The sequence below is a fragment of the Grammomys surdaster genome, unplaced genomic scaffold, assembly GCF_004785775.1.
Source record: "Grammomys surdaster isolate TR1022 unplaced genomic scaffold, NIH_TR_1.0 187, whole genome shotgun sequence".
In the NCBI taxonomy this organism is placed as follows: domain Eukaryota; kingdom Metazoa; phylum Chordata; class Mammalia; order Rodentia; family Muridae; genus Grammomys; species Grammomys surdaster.
Genome location: NW_021604632.1, coordinates 5992701 through 6012786, shown reverse-complemented (window position 1 = coordinate 6012786; position 20086 = coordinate 5992701). Strand labels below are relative to the sequence as shown.

Sequence of the window (20086 nt, the reverse complement as noted above, 5' to 3'; positions counted from 1 at the left end):
AATTACTGAGGTCTTAAAATTACTGTTATTTCAGCTTATATTCATACACAAAAGTCTAGAAGCCAGTTTGGTGAGAATATTTCATTTCCTAGGTATGTGTACAAATCAAATTCTTGAATTTGAAATGTTTTCTTGACTGATATTGAATAGTAACTCATATCTAAACATTCCAGTCATAATCAAGCAAGCAAGAGCAATTTACCTACAGCATTGTCAAGGACCAAGATTCTTCAATTCAGCCATTCTAGCACATTCTACAAGATACAGGCAATGGCATCTCGTTGGAGATTTCAGGAAGGAAGAATTTGCAAGAATGCTTTATGCAAATACTTTGACTAGTCATTTTATCAGCAAGAGTCAGCACTCTCGTTTGTTCTGCCTTTGTGAAGCTGCAAATCATAAGAGAACTTGCACAGGGCTTTCAGAGATTGTTTTACATGACTAGCACAACTCTCAAGAGGAGAGGGCCAGAACAGGGAAGTGACTTGCCCGAAGTGAACAGACTGGTCGGCGGCAGAGCTGGGACTGAAAGTTGGGCCTTCTATAAACAGGGCTCCTCTTTTTACTGCTCTACGGAGAGACTTCAGAGGTAGGTTTGGGGTTTCCGTCCAAATAAAGGGAAAGAAGTGAGGGCAACGGAGAAATAATGAAGCAGACAGTAACAGGAGTCGCGTTAGAACGAAGTGAGTCTAACCACGCTCAGCCTTTCCAAATATCCTTTAGATAGCAACAAGGACCACAAGCTACCTAGGTCCTGTGTCTATGACCACCTGACAGCTTAGTCCCTCTCACAGAAGCTGTGGGCCCTCTTTGGTTACATTAAATGCCTCGGGAGCAGAAGCCGTGGGACTTGTATGAGTGAAGAGGGCTTGTGACTATGGGACGGGTGGCTCAGGTTCGGCTACGGAGATGGGGAAACTTGCGGCGGAGCTGTGGTTGGGGGATGTGGGTTTTGTGGCTGAACTCAATGTTGGGAGAGGAAACCAGTGGGGAGATGACAGCCGAGTGGAGTTCACCCGCTCTAAAGGTGCGTGGCAGCGCTAGGGATACCTCCGAAAGCCCCCAGATGCTCGGCTGCGCGTCGCCAGGACGCGGGCGGGGCCCCCCCGGAACGCCCGCGATTGGATGCTCTCTAAGTCCCGCCTTCCCGGACCCTTTCCCCGAGGCCCCGCCCACAGCGCCAGGCGCGCGCCTCGAGAGCCGGGAGGGGTCGGGGCGGCGGCGGGAGGAGAGAGGTGAGGTTCCGGCACGCGCCCCACTCGCTGCGAGAGCGCGAACAGCGCGCTCCCGTCGTCCGCGTCGCCATCTTTTCCCCCTCCGTCCGTCTGTCTGCCGTTGGCTTTGTCTGTCCGCTGCGCCGCCCCTCGCCTCCCCGCCGCCGGCCCGGCCCGCAGCCACCCTCTGCCTGCCGGGGCCCGGTCCCAGGGAGCCCCGGCCCGGCTAGCCCGAGCTGTGGCCGGGGCCCATTGTCCCGCGATCTGTCCGTCCGGAGGCGGAGCCCAGGGACGCGGAGCGCCGAGGCTGCGGGTAAAGCGCCCCCGCGCCGGGAGCCAGCAGCCCGCATAGCTCCCGCCGGCCCGCGCCGCCGCCCGCCTTTTGTCTGCTCGCTCCTGGGAAGGGGCGGGCTGGGTGCTGCGGCGGCTGGGTGCGGGCCTCGCGGGCCGGCGTCTGACAGGCTGGGGTGGAGCTGGGGGAGGGGAGGATGGGCGTGGGAGAGCGGACGGGGCGGGGGGCCCCGGCAGTCCTGGCGCGGGCGGGAGGGCGGAGGAGCTACTAAATTTAGATTTCGGAGAAGGCTAAGTGGTCTGAGGGTTGGTCAGAGCCGCGTCGGGAGACCTCTGACTCCAGTCTGATTACCTGGGATTTCCTGTGCCCCTGTTTGAAAAAGCCAGAGACACCATCTCAATTGACGGCACACCCGGGCTCCAGCTCCGACCCGAGAGGACCCAGGCACAGTGAAACGTCTGTATGATCATCTTTCTTTTCTCCCTTTTGGCAGCTTCACATCACTCGGATTCGGGCGAGTTTACTTTGCTCCGTGGGAACCTCACCAGAGCTGGAGGTGGGAATGCACCCTCTTTTCTTAAGGCTGGAAAAGGGCACACACACCCACACCCACACACAAGTCTGTCGTGTGCCTTGGAAGCTGCATCCTAACACCTGTGAGAGAACAGAGCCAGAATGAAGGGGGGTTTGGGCAGTGCGTCCCTCCCGAGGACTCTTGACTGTGGCTCTATAGATGACAAAAACAAAAAAACAAAATCCCCTGTTCCCTTTAAAAGTCGAATTCCTTGTAGGTCAGATCCTCGTTTTACCGTTCTTCCCAGTTTCCTCCCAGCTGAAGATGTTCAGGCAGCAAGCTATCCAGTTACATCCCAAGCTTAAGTTTCACATTTGGGCAGTGCTGAAAGCAAAAGGGACCGAGTGACCTTTTGTACCGATGAGGTTTTGTTTTAATAAGGTTGCAACCTATAAAACTAACCTCAGATATTGTGTTGTTTGGGTCAGGAGTGGCCTTCCGGTACCATTTGTCTGCTTCCCTATGTATTTTCAAGGATTTCCCTCCTCCTCTGGGCTTTTTCTTTCTAGTGGGTGTTTCAATTATTGTGGCTTGGCTTTGTTTTGTGGGAAGGGAGGGTGTGTGTTTATTTTGCCGTGATCCCTCAGGTGTGAAGTCCCAGGAGGGACCATCTGGTCAGTTCCACATTGGGCCACTAGGAGGACGGTGAGAGGCAGAGGCTCTGCTGTGGCTGCAGGTTTCATCTGTTTGCCTTGTAGCTTTACTATTGCACCGGTGTCTTGCCAAGATGATCTAAACAGAGCCTGGCACTCCTCAGACAGACTTTATTACCTCAGTCTCATAGCTTCCATTCCTAATCTTTATAGAGGTAAATGTAGAGGAGGTTTCATTTGTCACACAGTAGAGAAGTGTAGACAAATAGCCAATCTAGCTGTCACTCAGCTTTCCCTTTGGGAGTCCGAAGACACAGAGAAAGACCTAAAGTGTGCTATTCATTCACAGCTTATATTAAGATGGCTCGGAAGAATAACCCAAGTGTAGTGATACCGCTAATCCCATTTAGTCAGAAGGCTGAGGCTGGAGAGTCATTGAGTCCAGGGGTTTGAGGTCAAGATACAATCTCTAAAAGGGGCAGGGGGAAAGGAATGACCACCCCCTACAACTGGGGGTGTAGCTTAGTTGGTAGAGTGCTTGCCCATTGTGCACAAAGACCTGTCTAGCATGCACAGTGCTTTAGGTGCAGTCCCCAGCCGGCACCATGTAAAGCTGGGCGTGGAGGCAGGGACAGCACCTGCCTGTATTCTGTTGAGGCAGGAATATCAGAAATTCAAGATCATTTTTGGCGATTTATCCAGTTCAAGATGAGTTAAGGATACATGAAACACTTATCTCCAAGAAAAAAAGAAAAAGAAAACTGAGAATACATACCCTCTTATTAGATGTCAGGATGCTGCTCTCTAAAATTTCTTCTGTTGTAGGTATTAGGAGTTATTTTCCTTTTTTTAATGGAAGGTCTGAAAAGCACTGTTTTGGTATGCAGATATGATAGAAGACTGCCTGAAAGCTGCTTCCTTTGCCACTTCCTGTGGAGGCCTGTCTTTGCCATTTGCGGTTTCTTTCTTCTTTTGGTAAGGGGAGGCAGGATCTGATTACAAGTTTGAGGGCCTTCTAGCTACTTAGAGGAGTTAGTTGGCATTTTCAGGTGAGCTTCCTTAACTGGAGTGCACAGTACAACTAGTAATTTGTCTTAAAGCAATGAACTATATATTTCTATATGTGAGTCCAATTTAAGACAGCAGGAACTGAAAGGAAACAGGGAATGACTAAACCCACATCCCTAACTTAGGTAGAAAAAAAGAATTTTACCTCTTCCGTTAACATTTGTTTACTCTGGTGTGTTTGTTTGTCTTGTTTTGTGGTGTTGGGAATTGAACCCAGAGCCTGACACATGCTAGGCAGGCGCTCTGCCAATATAACACATCCCCAGTCCTCATTCTGTCTTGTAAAGAAACGACCACAGCTTCTGCAAGTAATCCACTTCAGAGTCTCTTACAGTGCTATTAGCTGAACCAGTGTTGTCGTTAACAAAGAACCTCCAGGTTTAAGAATGTGTCTGCGTCTCCATCAGAAGGGCAGGTGCACATCTGTGCTGCTCTTCTTGTATAGGGAGCTTTGCTCTTTATTCCTCCCTGGTCTCCTTGCTACCCAGCAGAATTGAGAAGAGGCTATAAAATTAGGACTTTTGACTTCTCCAAAGCATCTGAGCAGGGGCAGTCGGTGTTCTACCTTGGGAGACTGAATTAGTACTCTAGCATGTGAAAGGCATCTACTCTTCTGGTGAGCCTGTCTTGAGTGGCAGAAGTTAGATTTGCTCTCGTGTCATGCTAGGGGCCTGGTAGTGTGCCTGTATTGCAGAAAAGTGATACCTTCACTACCTCTAAGCATCGTTCCTTAGAGAACTATCTAGAGATACAGACTGCAGGCCTTGACTTCCAGTTGCACATGTGACGGGTCAGCTGCTACTGGTCTTCTGTCGTCTTTTTCCTTTCTTTCACATCTGTGGGAGTAATCCTTTTATCCCACAATACTTCTAACCTTGATTGCCTGAATTCGCATCCTTTTCTGTCCTGTGATCTTGCCTGTGACCACTTAGTAGTAGTCTGGATTCCAAAGACGGCTTTATGGAAGAATTCTCATAAGTCTTCTAAAAGTAGTCACCTCTCAAGTTTCTTGGTCCTCCACTTTGGGTTCGAGATTTACTGTTTTCATTTCATTAGCTCAGTTATTTATATCTACTGAGTTTTATATGTTCAAGAGGTATTTTTTAAGGTCCTTAAATGTTCTAATTTTGTAATTTCTGGGAAGAATAACAGGCTAACAATATTGTTCTTTATTTTTTTTTTATTTTTGCAGGTCTGCACCTTATAAGGAGGTAGTGACCTGTCCAGGGGTGAAACTGGGAAAGAACTGAGCTTGTATATCAGGGAAACATGTCCCGTAGGAAACAGACAAATCCAAATAAAGTTCACTGTGAGTACTGGGCTTTGTCTTTTGAAACCTGGGTTGGAATGAAAGAGAAACCTAAATTTTCGGGGAGAGGACTACACTCATTTGTGGAAGAGAAGAAAGGGTTAAAGATTTCCAGTTATGGATTTGAAGTATGAAGTTACTGGAGTGATGTTTAACTTGTCCAAGGAGAATGTATAGGTTTGATTCATCCTTAATATTAATAATTACGGGAAACTTATTTTGTGAAAAAGTCTATTAGGTATTAAGGCTATAAAACAATATAACATAACTATAATGCAGCTACACATACATACACAAAAAACATAAAAATATATGCTATATGCCTAATAAGGGCAGTATAGATTACCACAGAAGTTACAAATAGGATTGTTTCAGTACCTGGGGTAGCAATGGAGTGCTTGATGGAGGAGGCCTAGACCGTGAACTTAAACAGGACCTTCGAGAAGGAAAGGTGGACCTAGAAAGAAAGGGAATGCGCGTGGTCTGCTGGAGAAGGAAGAGAGTTCTAGCAGAGGCTTTATTTGTTCAAAGTCACAGGCTAGGTGACCCAGAGTAAGACCCCATCCAGCTAAATTTTTAACTTGTGAAAAAGACTTAAGGAAAGCTTCAGCAGTGTATAGGAAAGCATCAGCAACAGAAAGCTGATACAAATATAATTGGACAGGGGCCCAAGTTCCAAGCTCCATCAAGCAGCAGAACTGGGCAGTTTTAGCCACATGGGTCTGGCTTTAAGGATATAAGAGAGGGGTTGTGGAATCCTCTCCTCAGCTAAGGAAAGCCCTGAGACTCTGTGTGTCAGTGTGTGTCCCTTCTATATAGTGCGAAACAGCAACAAAACCAAAAACCAAAACAAGTGCTTAGTGTACAAGAATGAGGACCTGAATTCAGGTCTCCAGAACCCATGTGAATAAAAGTAAAATAATTAAAAATAATAATTAAAAAAAAACCCTTAGGGGTCAGTGAGATGGCTCAACAGGTAACCTGCTTTGGCAGCTGATGTTTGGCAGTCTGAGTTTGATTTCTGGGACCAACACGGTAGAAGGAAAGAACCAACTCCTGTAAGTTGTCCTTTAGCCTGCTACATACATGCTCAAGTACATGCTCACATACATGTACAAGCATAATACATTTTTTTAAAAAAGATAGGTGTAATAGTATGAGTTTGTAACCGCTGTGCTGGAGGAGGGGCCAGAGACAGGTGGATTCTGGAGACCTGATGGTCAGATAGTCTAGACTACGCAGCAAGGTTTAGTTTCAGTTAAATACCCTGTCAAAAAACAGAGCAGTAGAGAGCTGCATTGACCTCTGTGCGCACACATACACACACACCAAATAATTAGTTACTATGAGATTGGTGATAATTAGACATTTTTCTGTTTTCAGGCTAGAGAAACATTGCTAACTCAACATTCATGAAATAGACAGGTGGCTAATATGAAGTCCAGTACAGCAGCAGAAAATTCAGAAATGCACGTGACCTTTTTGTGGCTGGCCTTACACATGGTCAGCTGATCTTTCTGTGACTGGCCTTACACATGGTCAGCAGGTACTCCTCCACCCTGCGGCAGCCTCAGCCTGTAAGACTTTCTTGTTAAAGCAACAAGTAAAGAAAAATATTGGAGAAGAGTTATTATGTAAGAATTAAAGTAACTAAAATTTATTGAAAACATTGTGATCAAAGAAGCGATGATAGCTGTGACATCTTACATTAATGATACTGATAATGATATGAAAATACCCAGACTTTCATATATGATCGTTGTTTACATCCTGGAAATGCTGAATAAGATAGATCCAGGCAGGTGCTTCTAGCTGTTACTCTGGGATAGGTAGATTTCCAAGGTTGCTTAATAGAAAGGTGAGGAGTTTAGGAAGATTTTGAAGTTGCTGCTGAAGCAGATGCAGTGTGCCTGCATGTACAGAGACATGGGAAGTGTCTGCTGTCTATGTCACCCACCAAGGCTCAACTGTCCTAAAGCCAGAGAACTAGCAAAGCTTGAGTGCCCTGGGCCTCTGTCTCCATAGCTCCTGACCATTAGGTACATGCCCCTCCCACCTTTGAGAGCCAAAACCAAGACAAATTGGGCTGCTACTAGAGTCAGAAAACTTCAGGCCCTGTCTTTGATTTTTAATTTTTTATTGATATGTTACATAGTATAAAATGGGTGTTTTGTCTATCTGTCTGTGCATCACATACATGCCTTGTGCCCACAAAGGCCAGAAGAGGACATCAGATCCCCTACAACTGGATATAAACAGTATATGTTTTATTATAAACAGTAGGTGTTGTGATTGAAGTATAGCCATTTCTCTAGTCTCTGAGTTAGAGAAGGTGTGAGCCACCATGTGGGTTCTGGGACTCAAACCTGGGTCCTCCAAAAGCAGTGGCAGGCTTCTTTAGCACACACTTTGTTTTTCTATCTAAACCATCCAAACAGCCCATCCCTATCTCCTTAGCAGACTCAATGCAAAATTTTAGAATAAAACCCCAGAATTACTCATTATAAAGAAGTTGCCACTGAGTTGAAACCTTGTGTTTCAGGCCTTCTCCCTTACCTGCTTTCCTGTTTCTTCCCTTTCTGAGCACAAGTCTGTTGACTCTCTGGAGAATTTGAAATCGAGGAAGCCACCAAGTAAAAAACCTCGCTCCCGATACTTGGCTCTCAGGATGCAGGTACTGAGGCTGGAGAGCTACAGCAGAAGCTCTGCGTGTAAAAGCATCCAGGTCCTTTCCTTTCTGAGAAGCCAGAGGGTGTTGTCTCAGTTCATGCTGCTGGCCTTCCTGGGATGGAACTGCTGTTTCCCACATAGATAGCACTACTCAGAGTGCCAGCTGGGAAGGAATCTGCTGTGCGCCTCTCACCACATCCCTTCCCCACCCTCGCTCCCGCACTGCTGCTTTTTCTGAACAGACATCTGCTCACTTAGAGAATATGTTCAACTGGGTAATTTCAGGAAGTCCAGACTTGCATTTATTAAACTATACTAAGGACCCAAAGGAAAAAAGAGCAAAATCTTTGTCCTTCGAAGACTTTTGGTCTTTTCAGCTTTTTCAAACTGGCTTTCATTGCCTTGTTATTCACTGGTCTGTGAATCCCTAGGCAAAAGTAAGATAAACACTCTGCATTTCATATCAAATTTAAAGAGAAAGAAAAGGAGAAAAAAGAGTGCCTGGAGTTAATTGTGAAACCTTGCTATTGATAGGCAGATAAATGCCCACATGTAAGAAGAGGGCGACCCTACATTAATATCTGGGAGCTGGAGAATTTTAACGTAGTCTAACAGTCTCAAGATAGAAATAATAATTTTATATTATAAAAATAGGTAATTCACGGGGCTTGAGAGGTGGCTCTGGCTAAGAGCACTGGCTGCTCTTCCAAAGGACCTGGGTTCAGTTCCCAGCACCCACATAGCAGCTCATAACTGTTTGTAACTCCAGTTCTAGGGGATATGTCACTCTCACACAGACATACATGTAGACAAAGCATAAATGCACCTAAAATAAAAATAACTTTTAAAAAAGGCAGTTCTACATTTCTTAGTCACAAATATCTGCATCATACTAACATATAAATTTCTTAGAGTTTTTTGTGTATGGGGAAGAGAGGGCATGCTACAGTACACACATGAGGACAGCTGCCAAGTGTGGGTCTTCTCCTTCAACCATGTGGGTTCCAGGAATTGAATTCAGGCATAGTGGACAGTGCCTCTAGCTACTGAGCCATCTCATCAGCCCCAGTGGGACACATTTCTTAGCAGCTTTCACTACCTTTTCTCCAAAGGATAATTCTGGACAGTTGGATTTGGAGATTAGATAAAAGTAACTACTGGACAAATCATTTACTCTTGTTAGGAAGTTTGATAAAATCACCTTTGAGATTTAAAAATACAAATATATTGTTTTATGTTGCTATTTAAAATAGGAACAGCCTTAAAGGATAATATTTGTTTTAGGCTTTTCTAGTCAGGAATACAATAAAAGAGTTTCTGAACTGCTGAAAAATAATGTATCCCAAGTTCCCTAGCTGAGAATGACAGAAAGAATCTTAGGTAGGCAGTAGTGAAGAGACCCCCGCTCTGTTCTACAAAGGTCTGAATAGTTAACTTGGTAGAATTTTGAGTTCATGTTGATAAAGATTAAGCTGAATTACTGGCTCATTTAGAAAGATTCATCTGCTTTTAGGTATCTTTTAAGTGTTTTTTTTTGTTTTGTTTGTTTGTTTTGTTTGTTTGTTTGTTTTTCGAGACAGCGTTTCTCTGTGTAGCCCTGGCTGTCCTGGAACTCACTCTGTAGACCAGGCTGGCCTTGAACTCAGAAATCCGCCTGCCTCTGCCTCCCAAGTGCTGGGATTAAAGGCATGCACCACCACCGCCCGGCTTAGGTATCTTTTAAAATTCAGCTTAATTTTATGTGTATGGGTGTTTTGCCTTGCATACCTGGTACCCATTGAGACCAGAAGAAGTGGGTATTGGATCTCTCTTTTTTTTTTTTTTTTTTTTTTTTTTTTTTTTTTTTTTTTTTTTTTTTTTTTTTTGGGGGCAGGGTTTCTCTGTGTAGTCCTGGCTGTCCTGGAACTCACTCTGTAGACCAGGCTGGCCTCGAACTCTCAAACTCAGAAATCCGCCTGCCTCTGCCTCCCAAGTGCTGGGATTAAAGGCGTGCGCCACCAAAGCCCGGCCTTGTTTTGTTTTTTGAGACAGGCTTTCTATGTATAGCCCTGGCTGTCCTGGAACTCACTCTGTAGACCAGGCTGGCCTCTAACTCAGAAATCTGCCTGCCTCTGCCTCCCAAGTGCTGGGATTAAAGGCATGCACTACCACTGCCCGGCGGTATTGGATCTCTTGCAACCAGAGTTTACAGATGGTTGTGAGCCACCATGTGGGTGCTGGGAATCAAACCTGCGTCCTCTAGCTGAGCGATCAGTGCTCTGAACCGCCAAGCCATCTCTACCTTTCTTCTACATGTTTGTCCACAAGTGCAGTATGACAGGAAAAATTGTTATTGTTCATTTCTGGCATGTTTTAAATCCAGCTTCTTTATCGACCTGAGGTGTTCTGATGAGAGTTACTGACAGTAATTTTTTTCTTAGAGCCTGATCTGTCTCTGGCCCTTAGCTCCAAAAACATGAACCAATGTAGAGGAATTCACTATTAGAGTTGGCCATGGTTTTGGTGTTTCAGTGGAATCAACTGGAAAAGTTAAATACTTTTGCAAAGAAGGAAGAGAAACATTCTGTACAGCGTACTTTTGCCTTCTCTTATAACTTATTGTCTTAGTAACTTATAGCCCACGTGTTGCCTTAGAAATTGTGAACACAGGCTGGGCATGGTGGTGCACACCTTTAATCTCACCATTCAGCAGGTAGAGGTGGATATCTACCTGTGAATACAAGCCTAGCCTGTTCTACATAATGAATTGCAGGCCAGCCAGAGCTACCTAGAGATAACCCATCTCAAAAAAAAAAAAAAAAAAGCCAACAACAAAAACGTGAACATGGTTTTAAAGCACCTAATTTTTCTTTTCCTCGAGGTCTGTATACCTAGGGAAGCACTCTGACCCTCTCCACCTCCATTAGCACACAGTCATGACTGTCACCGTGTCAGTGTCTCTAATCCAGGCATGGTGACTCAGGCAGCGCTATCAGAACTCTGTTTTCCTTTAGTCATACTGTGGCCTTGAAAGATGATTTTGATATTTGAGTTGTTGCCTGATCTGAGATTTAGCAGTATTGTGATGAGAGCCAGTCTACCACACGGAGAGCAACCGTGAAGCCCTGTCACATCCAGTTCATACCTCCGCTTCCCAGCACGCGGGAAGTCGGGACTTCGGGGGATAGGGTTATAGCTGAGGGTCAGAAGCGATGTACAAGACTGTAGGCTTTAATGCCTATCCCAAGAGAAACAGACAAATAAAGATCAAGAATGGGAGCCCAGAAAAACATTAGGGTTGTATAGACCTCAATACTTGGTCTCACCATAGACCTTAGTTTTCTTCCATTTTTAGAAAGTGATTTATGTTCAGTATGTGTTTGTTGGTTTATGATCATGTGAGTGCAAGTCCTTTTGGAGGTCAGAAGCATCATATTCCCTGGAGCAGGAGCTATGAGGAACTGGGAACCAAAGTTAGCAAGAGCAGTAATACACACTCTTCACTGCTGAGCTATCCCTCCATCACCAACATACAGATAGTATGGGTATATGGTAGGTAAGTAGGTAGGTAGATAAGAATACCTACCATATAGAGAATCAGGTGAGGGGACCAGATGCTGGTGGGTTAAAGTGCTTGTCATGCAAGCATCACAACCTGAGTTCAATGCCCAAAACCCAGAAAATTGTCCACTGTCCTCCACAGATGCACCATGGTACATCTATACCTCCCTACACACAGGTAATCAAAAGTTACATTTAAAAAAGAGAATGAGCCGGGCGGTGGTGGTGCACGCCTTTAATCCCAGCACTTGGGAGGCAGAGGCGGGCGGATTTCTGAGTTCGAGGCCAACCTGGTCTACAGAGTGAGTTCCAGGACAGCCAGGGCTATACAAAGAAACCCTGTCTCAAAAAAAAAAAAAAAAAAAGGGGGGGAATGAATTAAGGTGAGGACTATCTACATAGTACTTATAAAGCCTGGACTAGCACATACCATGTAGTGATTAATTGACATTTAGTGTTTAGCATATGGTAGCAGTGTTTAAGGATTATTTGTGAATGAGTGAACAAATAAATTACATGGAATTGACTGACTCCTTCATCAGTTTTTACACTGACCAAGAAACAACTTCCTTAACCTTATACTCTGTCTCCCAAATCTTAGCCTGTCTACTGTCCTTTCCCTTTTCAGTAAGAAAGGGCCTGGTCTATAAACATTTCCCTGGGGTTTTTGATTATACTCCCTTGTTGACTGGGGAATTGGGCCTGTAGTTCCATTCTTAATGAGATAAGAGAAACCTATCTCTCTTTTCTCTATATACCTAGCTCCTGGAAATTAAAAGGCTCTTGCAGGTTAACTTTTCAATAACATGGATCACAGGCAGAGTTCATAAAAAGTAAATGCAAAGTCAGGGATGGCCACAAGGCCACACTGACCCAAGCACACTGGCTGGATAAGTAGTATTTGTTGTAGTTAGTCGGTGTGTTTCAGGGATTGGTTTCAGTGAGTTAGACTATTATCTGCTCTCCTCTCCCCTTCTGTCCTCTCCCCATCTGTTACTTAGCCAGTCATGTTTATTGTGGTAGTTCTGGTAGACATTAGAGCAAGGCAGGAGAAACGACCAGGACATAGTTTGGACTGAGTGTTGAAGAAAGATGGGATTGGTGATTTACTCAGGATTGCAGAAGCATTTGTGAGATGAATGAGTTAGAGTGAATTGAAGCTGTGCTAACGGTAACTTAAGATGGGAGTTTGCCCAGTCTCTTGCCATGCCTCCATTCCACTGTCCTTCCTCTTCCCTCTGTCTTCCCAATCCTAATGGAAGGCTGTAGTGGAATTGAGATTCTGCAGTTAAGTTTGTAAAGTAGCGATTAATCACCTTCCAAGGATCAAGAATAGGAAGATTTAAGATAAGCTAACTGCCCAGAAAGAGCAGCTACACCCAGAAACTGTTGGAGCTAGCAGCATTGCTTGGAGATGAATGAAGCCACACAGGGTCCTTGCCTCTCTCCTATCTTTGAATGGTCTGAGCTTCCAACTAGTTTGCCTAGGCATGTACTGCCCAACTGGTGGCCTGACTATTTTTTCTTATGACCACCAGGGGATCAAGTATTTGCTGGGCTAGAGGAACAAGCCCGACAGGCAATGATGAAAAGCGACTTTCCTGGAGACCTTGGCACTCAGCGACAAGCTATCCAACAACTGAGAGATCAGGACTCCAGTAGCAGTGAGTTCTGCACCTTCTGGTAATGACTCGGCAACGGGAGAGGAACTAATAGAGTGTGTGCTGTGGGGTGGGGCATGGGGGTTGGGAGGAAGATCTAAGAAGGTATATTGATCTCAGGTCTGAATATGTTCACTCAGAGAGAGGACAGTTGGCATGTTTCTATAACTCATGGACTCTAGTAATTGACACTGCTGTACCATATACAGATAGTTCCATGATGATTGTGATATAGGACATTCTAAGACAGACAGACAGTGTTCAGGCAGCTTGTGGGCCAGGTCAAATAAAAAAAAAAAAATCCCTTTGCTGTAGGTTTATTTCTTTATAGTTAATGAAGTCTGAGTGGCACTAATGAATTACTGCTTGAGGCTCTGGTTTTACTGTTCTACAGATTTGCTTAGTGACGTGACTGTGTAGCATATAAAATGCTGGAGGCCAGCCTTTCCCACACCAAAGGCCTTGCTAGATTTCTGTGCTTAGGAAATCAAAAGGAAACAAAAACAAAACAAAAATCGTCTTACAAGTTAAGGCTCACGGATTGTGTGTTCCATGATCTGTCTGGATAGACTAATCTGAGCTCTGTCAGTTCCCTGAAAGGTCTCTACACTTTCCTGATTTTATCCACTTGATACTGATTTTTATTAAATGTCAGTTTAGAGTGAAATCTCTGTTTTTGTTTTTGTTTTTAAACCAGTTGAAAACTAGAGGAGAACAAAGAGAAGAGAGACAGTATGTGTGTTCTGAAGTCTATAGAAAAGTCTGCAGTCTTTCCCAAACTAATAATTAAACAATAGCAAGCATGTGTGCAAACACGAAACTAATCAGGTAGAAAAAAGAAATGAACCCTAGAGTTCCTCAGAATCCTATGGAACACAGTAGTTTCTAATAGGCTATTGTTATAAAAGAATAAAATGTTGTGCCATCCTTCTAGACAGCATGCTTTAAAAAATGCTCCTGCTAGAGATAGTCAGGTAATTCACAAGTTACAGCAGAGTGTTTGATGCAGCAGTGCCTTAGTCTAAGCCTACAAGTGTGCCGCACTGGATGCTAGTGAGGAAATGACTTAATCTGGGCCGACCTTCATAATTGAGATGGATTCGAGTGAAAAACAGCTTTAACGAAAACATACCATACTCCTTAGCACCCAAATGAGGTCTACCACATGACTGATACATCTAATATAGACATGCATAGCCACCAGTGAGCCGTCTGGTAGGAATTTTGTCAGTAAAGGAAATTTAACCCAGTGTTGTCCAAAAAGAAATGATCTTGTGTTGCAGATTTAGAAACTATGCAAAACAGAAGAGGAATGAGAAGCCTTGTGAGCAAGAGAACGAGCCTCCCTGTATATGCAGGATCTGTTGAGACTCCTCACAGTAGCCCTAGGAGTCCAGACTCCAAGCAGGAATGAAAGGGGAGGGCTATCACCTATGACTCCTCTCAGGCAGGGCTTCCTCTGTGATTTTGAAAACACCCACACCAAACATCATCTGTTATTGTGGGTGTTTGCTCCCCTCAATTATTTCCCCCCTCAATTTTTATTTACAAATGATGGACAAAATCAGCTCACACAAACCTTGCAGACTCATTAGCCACAGGTAGATTACCTGACAACCACATGCTTCCCTGCTAAACTAAAACAGTTACTTCTGTCTAAGGTGAGGAACAATAGTTCCCCACTTCTTTCACATTTACTTTTCTATTAGGTAAGCCAGAGAACCACCTCAAACAGGTTTTATTAGCTTAAAATATACATTACTAGTGTATTAACAGTGGACATGGTGAGATACACCTTTGATCCCAGCACTTAAAGGCAGACACAGGAAGTTCTCTTGAGTATGAGGCCAGCCTGGTCTACATAGAGTTCCAGGACAGCCAAGGCTACACATAGAAACTGTCTCAAAAGAGGGGACAAGAAAGAGAGAAGATAAACTTGGACACCTTCTACTCCTATAAATATGAACTCTCCAGGGTTGGTTGCTATGCTGATTCTATTTTTCCATTGTAATATATAGCCCTTTCCATATAAACTGATATAATTTAAAACTAATTGATTCTTATATCCTTACTGATAAGAAGAAATAAAATTCTATTACTATATATGGAAGTATGCATTAATGTTTGTTGTGAGAGAAGAGATTGGTGGCCTCAGGGCAGAACTGTGTGAGGCAGCATGGGAAAATTGTATTGGTGGCTGAGGAGACAAGTAAGTAATAAAGTCAGGAAAAGGTGTTGCTGAGTCAGATTATGTGTGTGGGAGTGAGTCTGGAATGGTGTGCTTCGGGAGGTACAATCTCACGTGTTAAGATACTGAGAACCATGAATAAGAATGGTTCTGCCAAGCATGGTGATACATGCCTATAGTCACAGCACTTGGGAGATAGAGGCAGGAGGATCAGAAGTTCAAAGTCATCCTTGAATACATAGTGAGACTGAAGCCAGCCTGGGCTACATGAGACTTTTTTTTAAAAAAAATAATTACTATTTTGGTAATGTAGAAAGATAGTTCACTGTTTTAAATGCAGATTTGCCTCACATCCTCCCTGTAGTGTATACATAGCATAATGAATGGTAGTCAGAGCTGATTTGTGCCCACCAAGCGCTGATACAACTGTATTACCTGAAGTCTGAAAATGTGTTTTTCATTGTATCTGCAAACTGTTAAGTGGACAGCAGCTCAGGATGTATTCTCATAAAAATCAGAACAAGTGACCAGTTTATGTGTTCTAGGTGACAGTGAAGGTGACGAAGAGGAGACCACACAAGATGAAGTATCTTCCCACACATCAGAGGAAGATGGTGGGGTAGTCAAAGTGGAAAAAGAATTAGAAAATGCAGAAGCACCTGTTGGTAGTGGAGATGCACTAGTAGAACGTGAGGCAAGTGACACACAGCCCTCGCTCGGCACGGCAGCTCTGCCTCCATCCCAGCCTGCACCCCTGAAGCTCTTGCTCAGAGCCTCTCACAGCAGCTCTGCCTCCATCCCAGCCCGCACCCCTGAAGCTCTCGCTCAGTGCTTCTCTTTCTCAGGAGGAGGTTTTCAGGTTCAATCAGAATCAGGCTATCTTGTGGAACCAGTTTCCAAATACATTGTATCCTGAGGATTTATGCCAGGAACATGTAGAAGGGAACTACATATCTAGTCTTTTCCCTGCAGAGTCCCGTGTCCTTAGGGCAGAAAGCCTTGAAAATTGAAGAAATTGAATTTCTTTCATTCAAACAATATTTTATCCTTCAGTCTGTAGTGGGAACCTAAGACTATTGAAAGAGGTGGGGGCAGGGAAGAGACTAGTGAAGAGTCTTCACGACTTGCCTGTTTGGTGGATTTGCAGGTCACAGAAAACCTAAATTCTGACCCCTTACTTGAACTCTGCCAGTGTCCCCTCTGCCAGCTAGACTGTGGGAGTCGGGAGCAGCTGATTGCACATGTGTACCAGGTATGGAGTGGGGAGGGTGCTCTGGGACTGAGTGCCAGCAGTTTAGAGCTCAGACGCTGCAGTGGCCTTGGCCTTTGCAAAGGAGGCTCAGGTTATTGGTTCTACTAGGACTCCTTCCAGCCCTCAGAGCATCTTAGAACATAATGGTTGAGTTCCCAGACAGATACACTGTAGAATTAAGTATCATGGTCTGATTTTACTAAATTGTTTAATACAATCAGTAGTGAAATAGAAACGGACTTCTCGTAACAATAATGGCTTTTTAAAGTGGGGTAGGGCCAACATAAATTATATAATGTAAGTCAACAAGATGGCTCTGCTGGTAAAGGCACCTGCTCCCAAGCCTGATGACCTGAGTCTAGTCCTCAGGACCCACACAGTGGAAGGAGAAAACTGATGGCCCTTGTTATCCTCTGACCTCCACACATACACATACTATGGCCTGCACAGGTACAGGCATGCTACAGGCACATAGATAAAACACAGAGTGACATATTTTGGGGTGCCAGTGAAAGTACAAACAAGGAAAGCAACATAAGACATTTCCTACTAATAGGTACACAACTAAGAGTGGGCCTACTCCTGGTGCTCTGTGTTCTGAGACAACAGTACACAGCCCAGGTTGGACCAGGCTTTAGAGATCGTATCTGTAAAGATAGTTGGTTTATTAGAAGTACTTCTTCAGAAGCTCGAGGAAAGACGGTCCATAAATACTTGTTACACACAACTACTCCCGCCCAGCCCCTTCATTGTACTCTGAAAAGGCACTTGTATCAGTACAGTATGAGCCAGGGAAGACAAAACTATCAAGAGCATGGATTCCTCTAAGGCTCTGAGGCGGGCTCTGGAACTCCATTATTCCTCAAGCCATTCATGTGTCCCAGAATATGGCCAGAACTCACAGTATAAAATCTGTGCAATGGTCTGAATGGCTAGGCTCTTCTAGAAATCCACTAACACAACAGGCTGTGCTTTATCCAAGAGCTAAACAAATAGTTCCAAACCCCTTAGTCTAAGAGAAAGAAAAGGAAGGGGTGTAGACTGTCCTGAAGGAAACAAGCAATTGACAGCTTAAGGCTTTGTTTTACAGCATACTGCAGCAGTGGTGAGTGCCAAGAGTTACATGTGCCCTGTCTGTGGACGGGCCCTTAGCTCCCCAGGGTCTTTGGGTCGCCACCTCCTAATCCACTCAGAAGATCAGCGGTCTAACTGTGCTGTGTGTGGAGCCCGTTTTACTAGCCATGCCACTTTTAACAGGTTAGTAGAACACCTAACCTTGTGCTCAGTGCAAGTTATGGGGTATAAGATGCTGCTTTCCCAGATTAAAAGGAACATGAGATAAATAAATCAAATGAACTAACAGAACAATCTGGAAATAAAAGCAATGAGACTCAGCGATACGATAGACGGTATGCTGCTGGGCGGTGATGGCGCACGCCTTTCATCCCAGCACTTGGGAGGCAGAGGCAGGTGGATTTCTGAGTTCGAGGCCAGCCTGGTCTACAGAGTGAGTTCCAGGACAGCCAGGGCTGCACAGAGAAACCCTGTCTTGAACACCCCCCCCCCCGAAAAAAAAAAATCCAAAAACACGATAGACAGTATGCACTAGATATCCCTCAAGGGTAATGAATTGCTTTTTTTTTTTTTTTTTTTTTTTTTTACCCCTGTCAATATTTCCAACTAGAAAGTGATGCAGAACATGCAAAAGCATTCATGATAAAACAGACAGCAGTTGCAGTATGCTGCTGAGAGGATCCTGGTGTAAGGACACACTGCTGTGTTCTAGGAAGACTAAACCACTGCCCTCCTCCCACTGCCTTGTTTGTACAATTCACAAGCTACTTTTCCTTATGGGCAATGTCAGATAGGAGGTGGTAAGGCAGTGAATTAATTGTACCCGTGTGAAGGAAACTTCCACCTCCAGGCCCCTTCACACACCAGACTTAGACCTGCACAGCTCCTTAAGAACCTGCCATTCTGGCTTTGGCTTGCAGGGTTATTCTAGGTAGCCTTCTATGGCAGGTAGCTCAACTGCTAATTGAAGGTAGCCCTTGAAACATAGTAGGTACCCTAGTCCAAAGAAGAGAAGGGGTCTTCCAAGTATTCAAACCAAGCGGTAGACCTGGGACAGTTTGCCTAGTGGCTAAGGAGTAAGGTTACCTACTTGCTACAGGGAAATACTAACCATCAAAAAATCTTTACTCCTCAGTGAGAAACTTCCTGAAGTACTTAATATGGAATCCGTGCCCCAAGTCCACAGTGAGGGTCCCTCCAGTGCTGAAGGAAAGGACATTGCCTGTAGTCCTCCAGTATACCCTGCTGGAATTCTGCTTGTATGCAACAACTGTGCTGCTTACCGCAAGCTACTGGAAACACAGACTCCCAGTGTACGCAAGTGGGCCCTTCGTCGACAGAATGAACCTTTGGAAGTAAGGTTGCAACGACTTGAACGAGAACGCACAGCCAAGAAGAGTCGGCGAGACAATGAGACCCCAGAGGAGCGGGAGGTAAGACGCATGAGGGATCGTGAAGCCAAGCGCCTGCAGCGCATGCAAGAGACAGATGAGCAGCGAGCTCGCAGGCTACAGCGAGACCGTGAGGCCATGAGGCTGAAGCGGGCCAATGAGACCCCAGAGAAGCGGCAGGCCCGACTCATTCGAGAGCGAGAGGCTAAGAGGCTCAAGAGGAGACTGGAGAAAATGGACATGATGTTGCGAGCGCAGTTTGGTCAGGACCCTTCTGCCATGGCAGCCTTAGCAGCTGAAATGAACTTCTTCCAGTTGCCCGTGGGTGGGGTAGAGTTGGACAGCCAGCTTCTAGGGAAAATGGCCTTCGAAGAACAGAACAGCAGCTCTCTGCACTGAACCACACCCTCTTGCCTGACCTCCCATCCACTCCAGCCCACAGGGATTGGTGCTGCAATCACTCAGGAGGCCACAGTCCTTGCTGCCACAGGCGGGTCCAGGTTGGTTGCAGGGAAACCTGTGCACCCTCTGCGTTTGGGAACAGGATGGGGGTCAGGAGGGACCGGGCTCAATGCAGCTCTGGACAAGGGAGCAGGCACTCCAGAAACCTGGACTCGAGCCTACAGTGGCAGGCCAGGATTATGGGACTGTAGGACCCAGTATGCTTCATGAAGCTGTGAGGGCAAATAAATTAATTTTATCTTTACTGGCCCTTGGCCCTGCTGTCTCATTTCTGTTTTCATCCAGTGATGTGTGGCAGTAGAGCTCTACAGGGACTTGTCGGTATTTCGGATGGCTTCTTTTCTGAGGTAGAGTGCTCTTCAAGTTAGGCTGTCCAAGCAGAGGACTAGTGATAGGTGAGCTCGAGTCATCTGTGGTGAAGACTAGAACAGAAGAGCTCCTCACTTGCAGTCTGGCTGCCGTGGTATGCAGAAGATGAGCTACTCATCTCCCTGTGCTGGTACAAGAAGAAGCATACAACTTCCCTTAGTCCACATCAAAGCTCATGTACAGTTTGGGTATTTATAGATCTTGAGGCCCAGAAGGATGTGCCCTAGTTAATCTTTTGCCAGAAAAATAACTATGCCAGGAATGTAGACCTCTTCCAATGACACAGGGACATTTGGATTCCTCCTCCACCTCTGTAGGTCTAAGGCTGTTTAAAAGTGTCAAATCCCAATAAACTATGGGTAAGTCCTCCCTGACCAGCTGAAAAATACTCAGAAGAAATTACATTGAAGCATAGTGGCACACACCTTT

The 20086-nt window shown here is 45.0% G+C and overlaps 1 protein-coding gene across 7 annotated transcripts; it reads left to right on the top strand.

The window, feature by feature from the left end:
* The first annotated feature begins 460 nt into the window (after window positions 1-460).
* Znf821 (zinc finger protein 821) lies at window positions 461-19537 on the top strand. Of its 7 annotated transcripts, none has more exons than XM_028768594.1 (8): window positions 461-589; window positions 2000-2062; window positions 4934-5050; window positions 12799-12924; window positions 15655-15803; window positions 16257-16361; window positions 17452-17618; window positions 18571-19537. In XM_028768594.1, exons 3-8 carry the CDS (start codon window positions 5011-5013, stop codon window positions 19223-19225), a joined length of 1242 nt encoding a protein of 413 aa, XP_028624427.1. In that variant the 5' UTR covers window positions 461-589; window positions 2000-2062; window positions 4934-5010; the 3' UTR covers window positions 19226-19537. The 7 variants fall into 7 exon arrangements, with proteins under 7 accessions (XP_028624427.1, XP_028624425.1, XP_028624431.1 ...); XM_028768592.1 differs by lacking the exon at window positions 461-589 and adding an exon at window positions 1215-1527; XM_028768598.1 differs by lacking the exon at window positions 461-589 and adding an exon at window positions 1215-1527 and having other exon boundaries at window positions 12799-12943.
* Window positions 19538-20086: the final 549 nt, after the last annotated feature.

Excerpts from the sequence above, each read along its gene's own strand:
- Znf821 (XM_028768594.1), top strand. The coding sequence starts at position 5,011 with ATGTCCCGTAGGAAACAGACAAATCCAAATAAAGTTCACT. Across the intron at positions 5,051-12,798 it reads AAATCCAAATAAAGTTCACT|GGGATCAAGTATTTGCTGGG; the intron begins GTGAGTACTGGG and ends TATGACCACCAG. Across the intron at positions 16,362-17,451 it reads TGATTGCACATGTGTACCAG|CATACTGCAGCAGTGGTGAG; the intron begins GTATGGAGTGGG and ends TTTGTTTTACAG.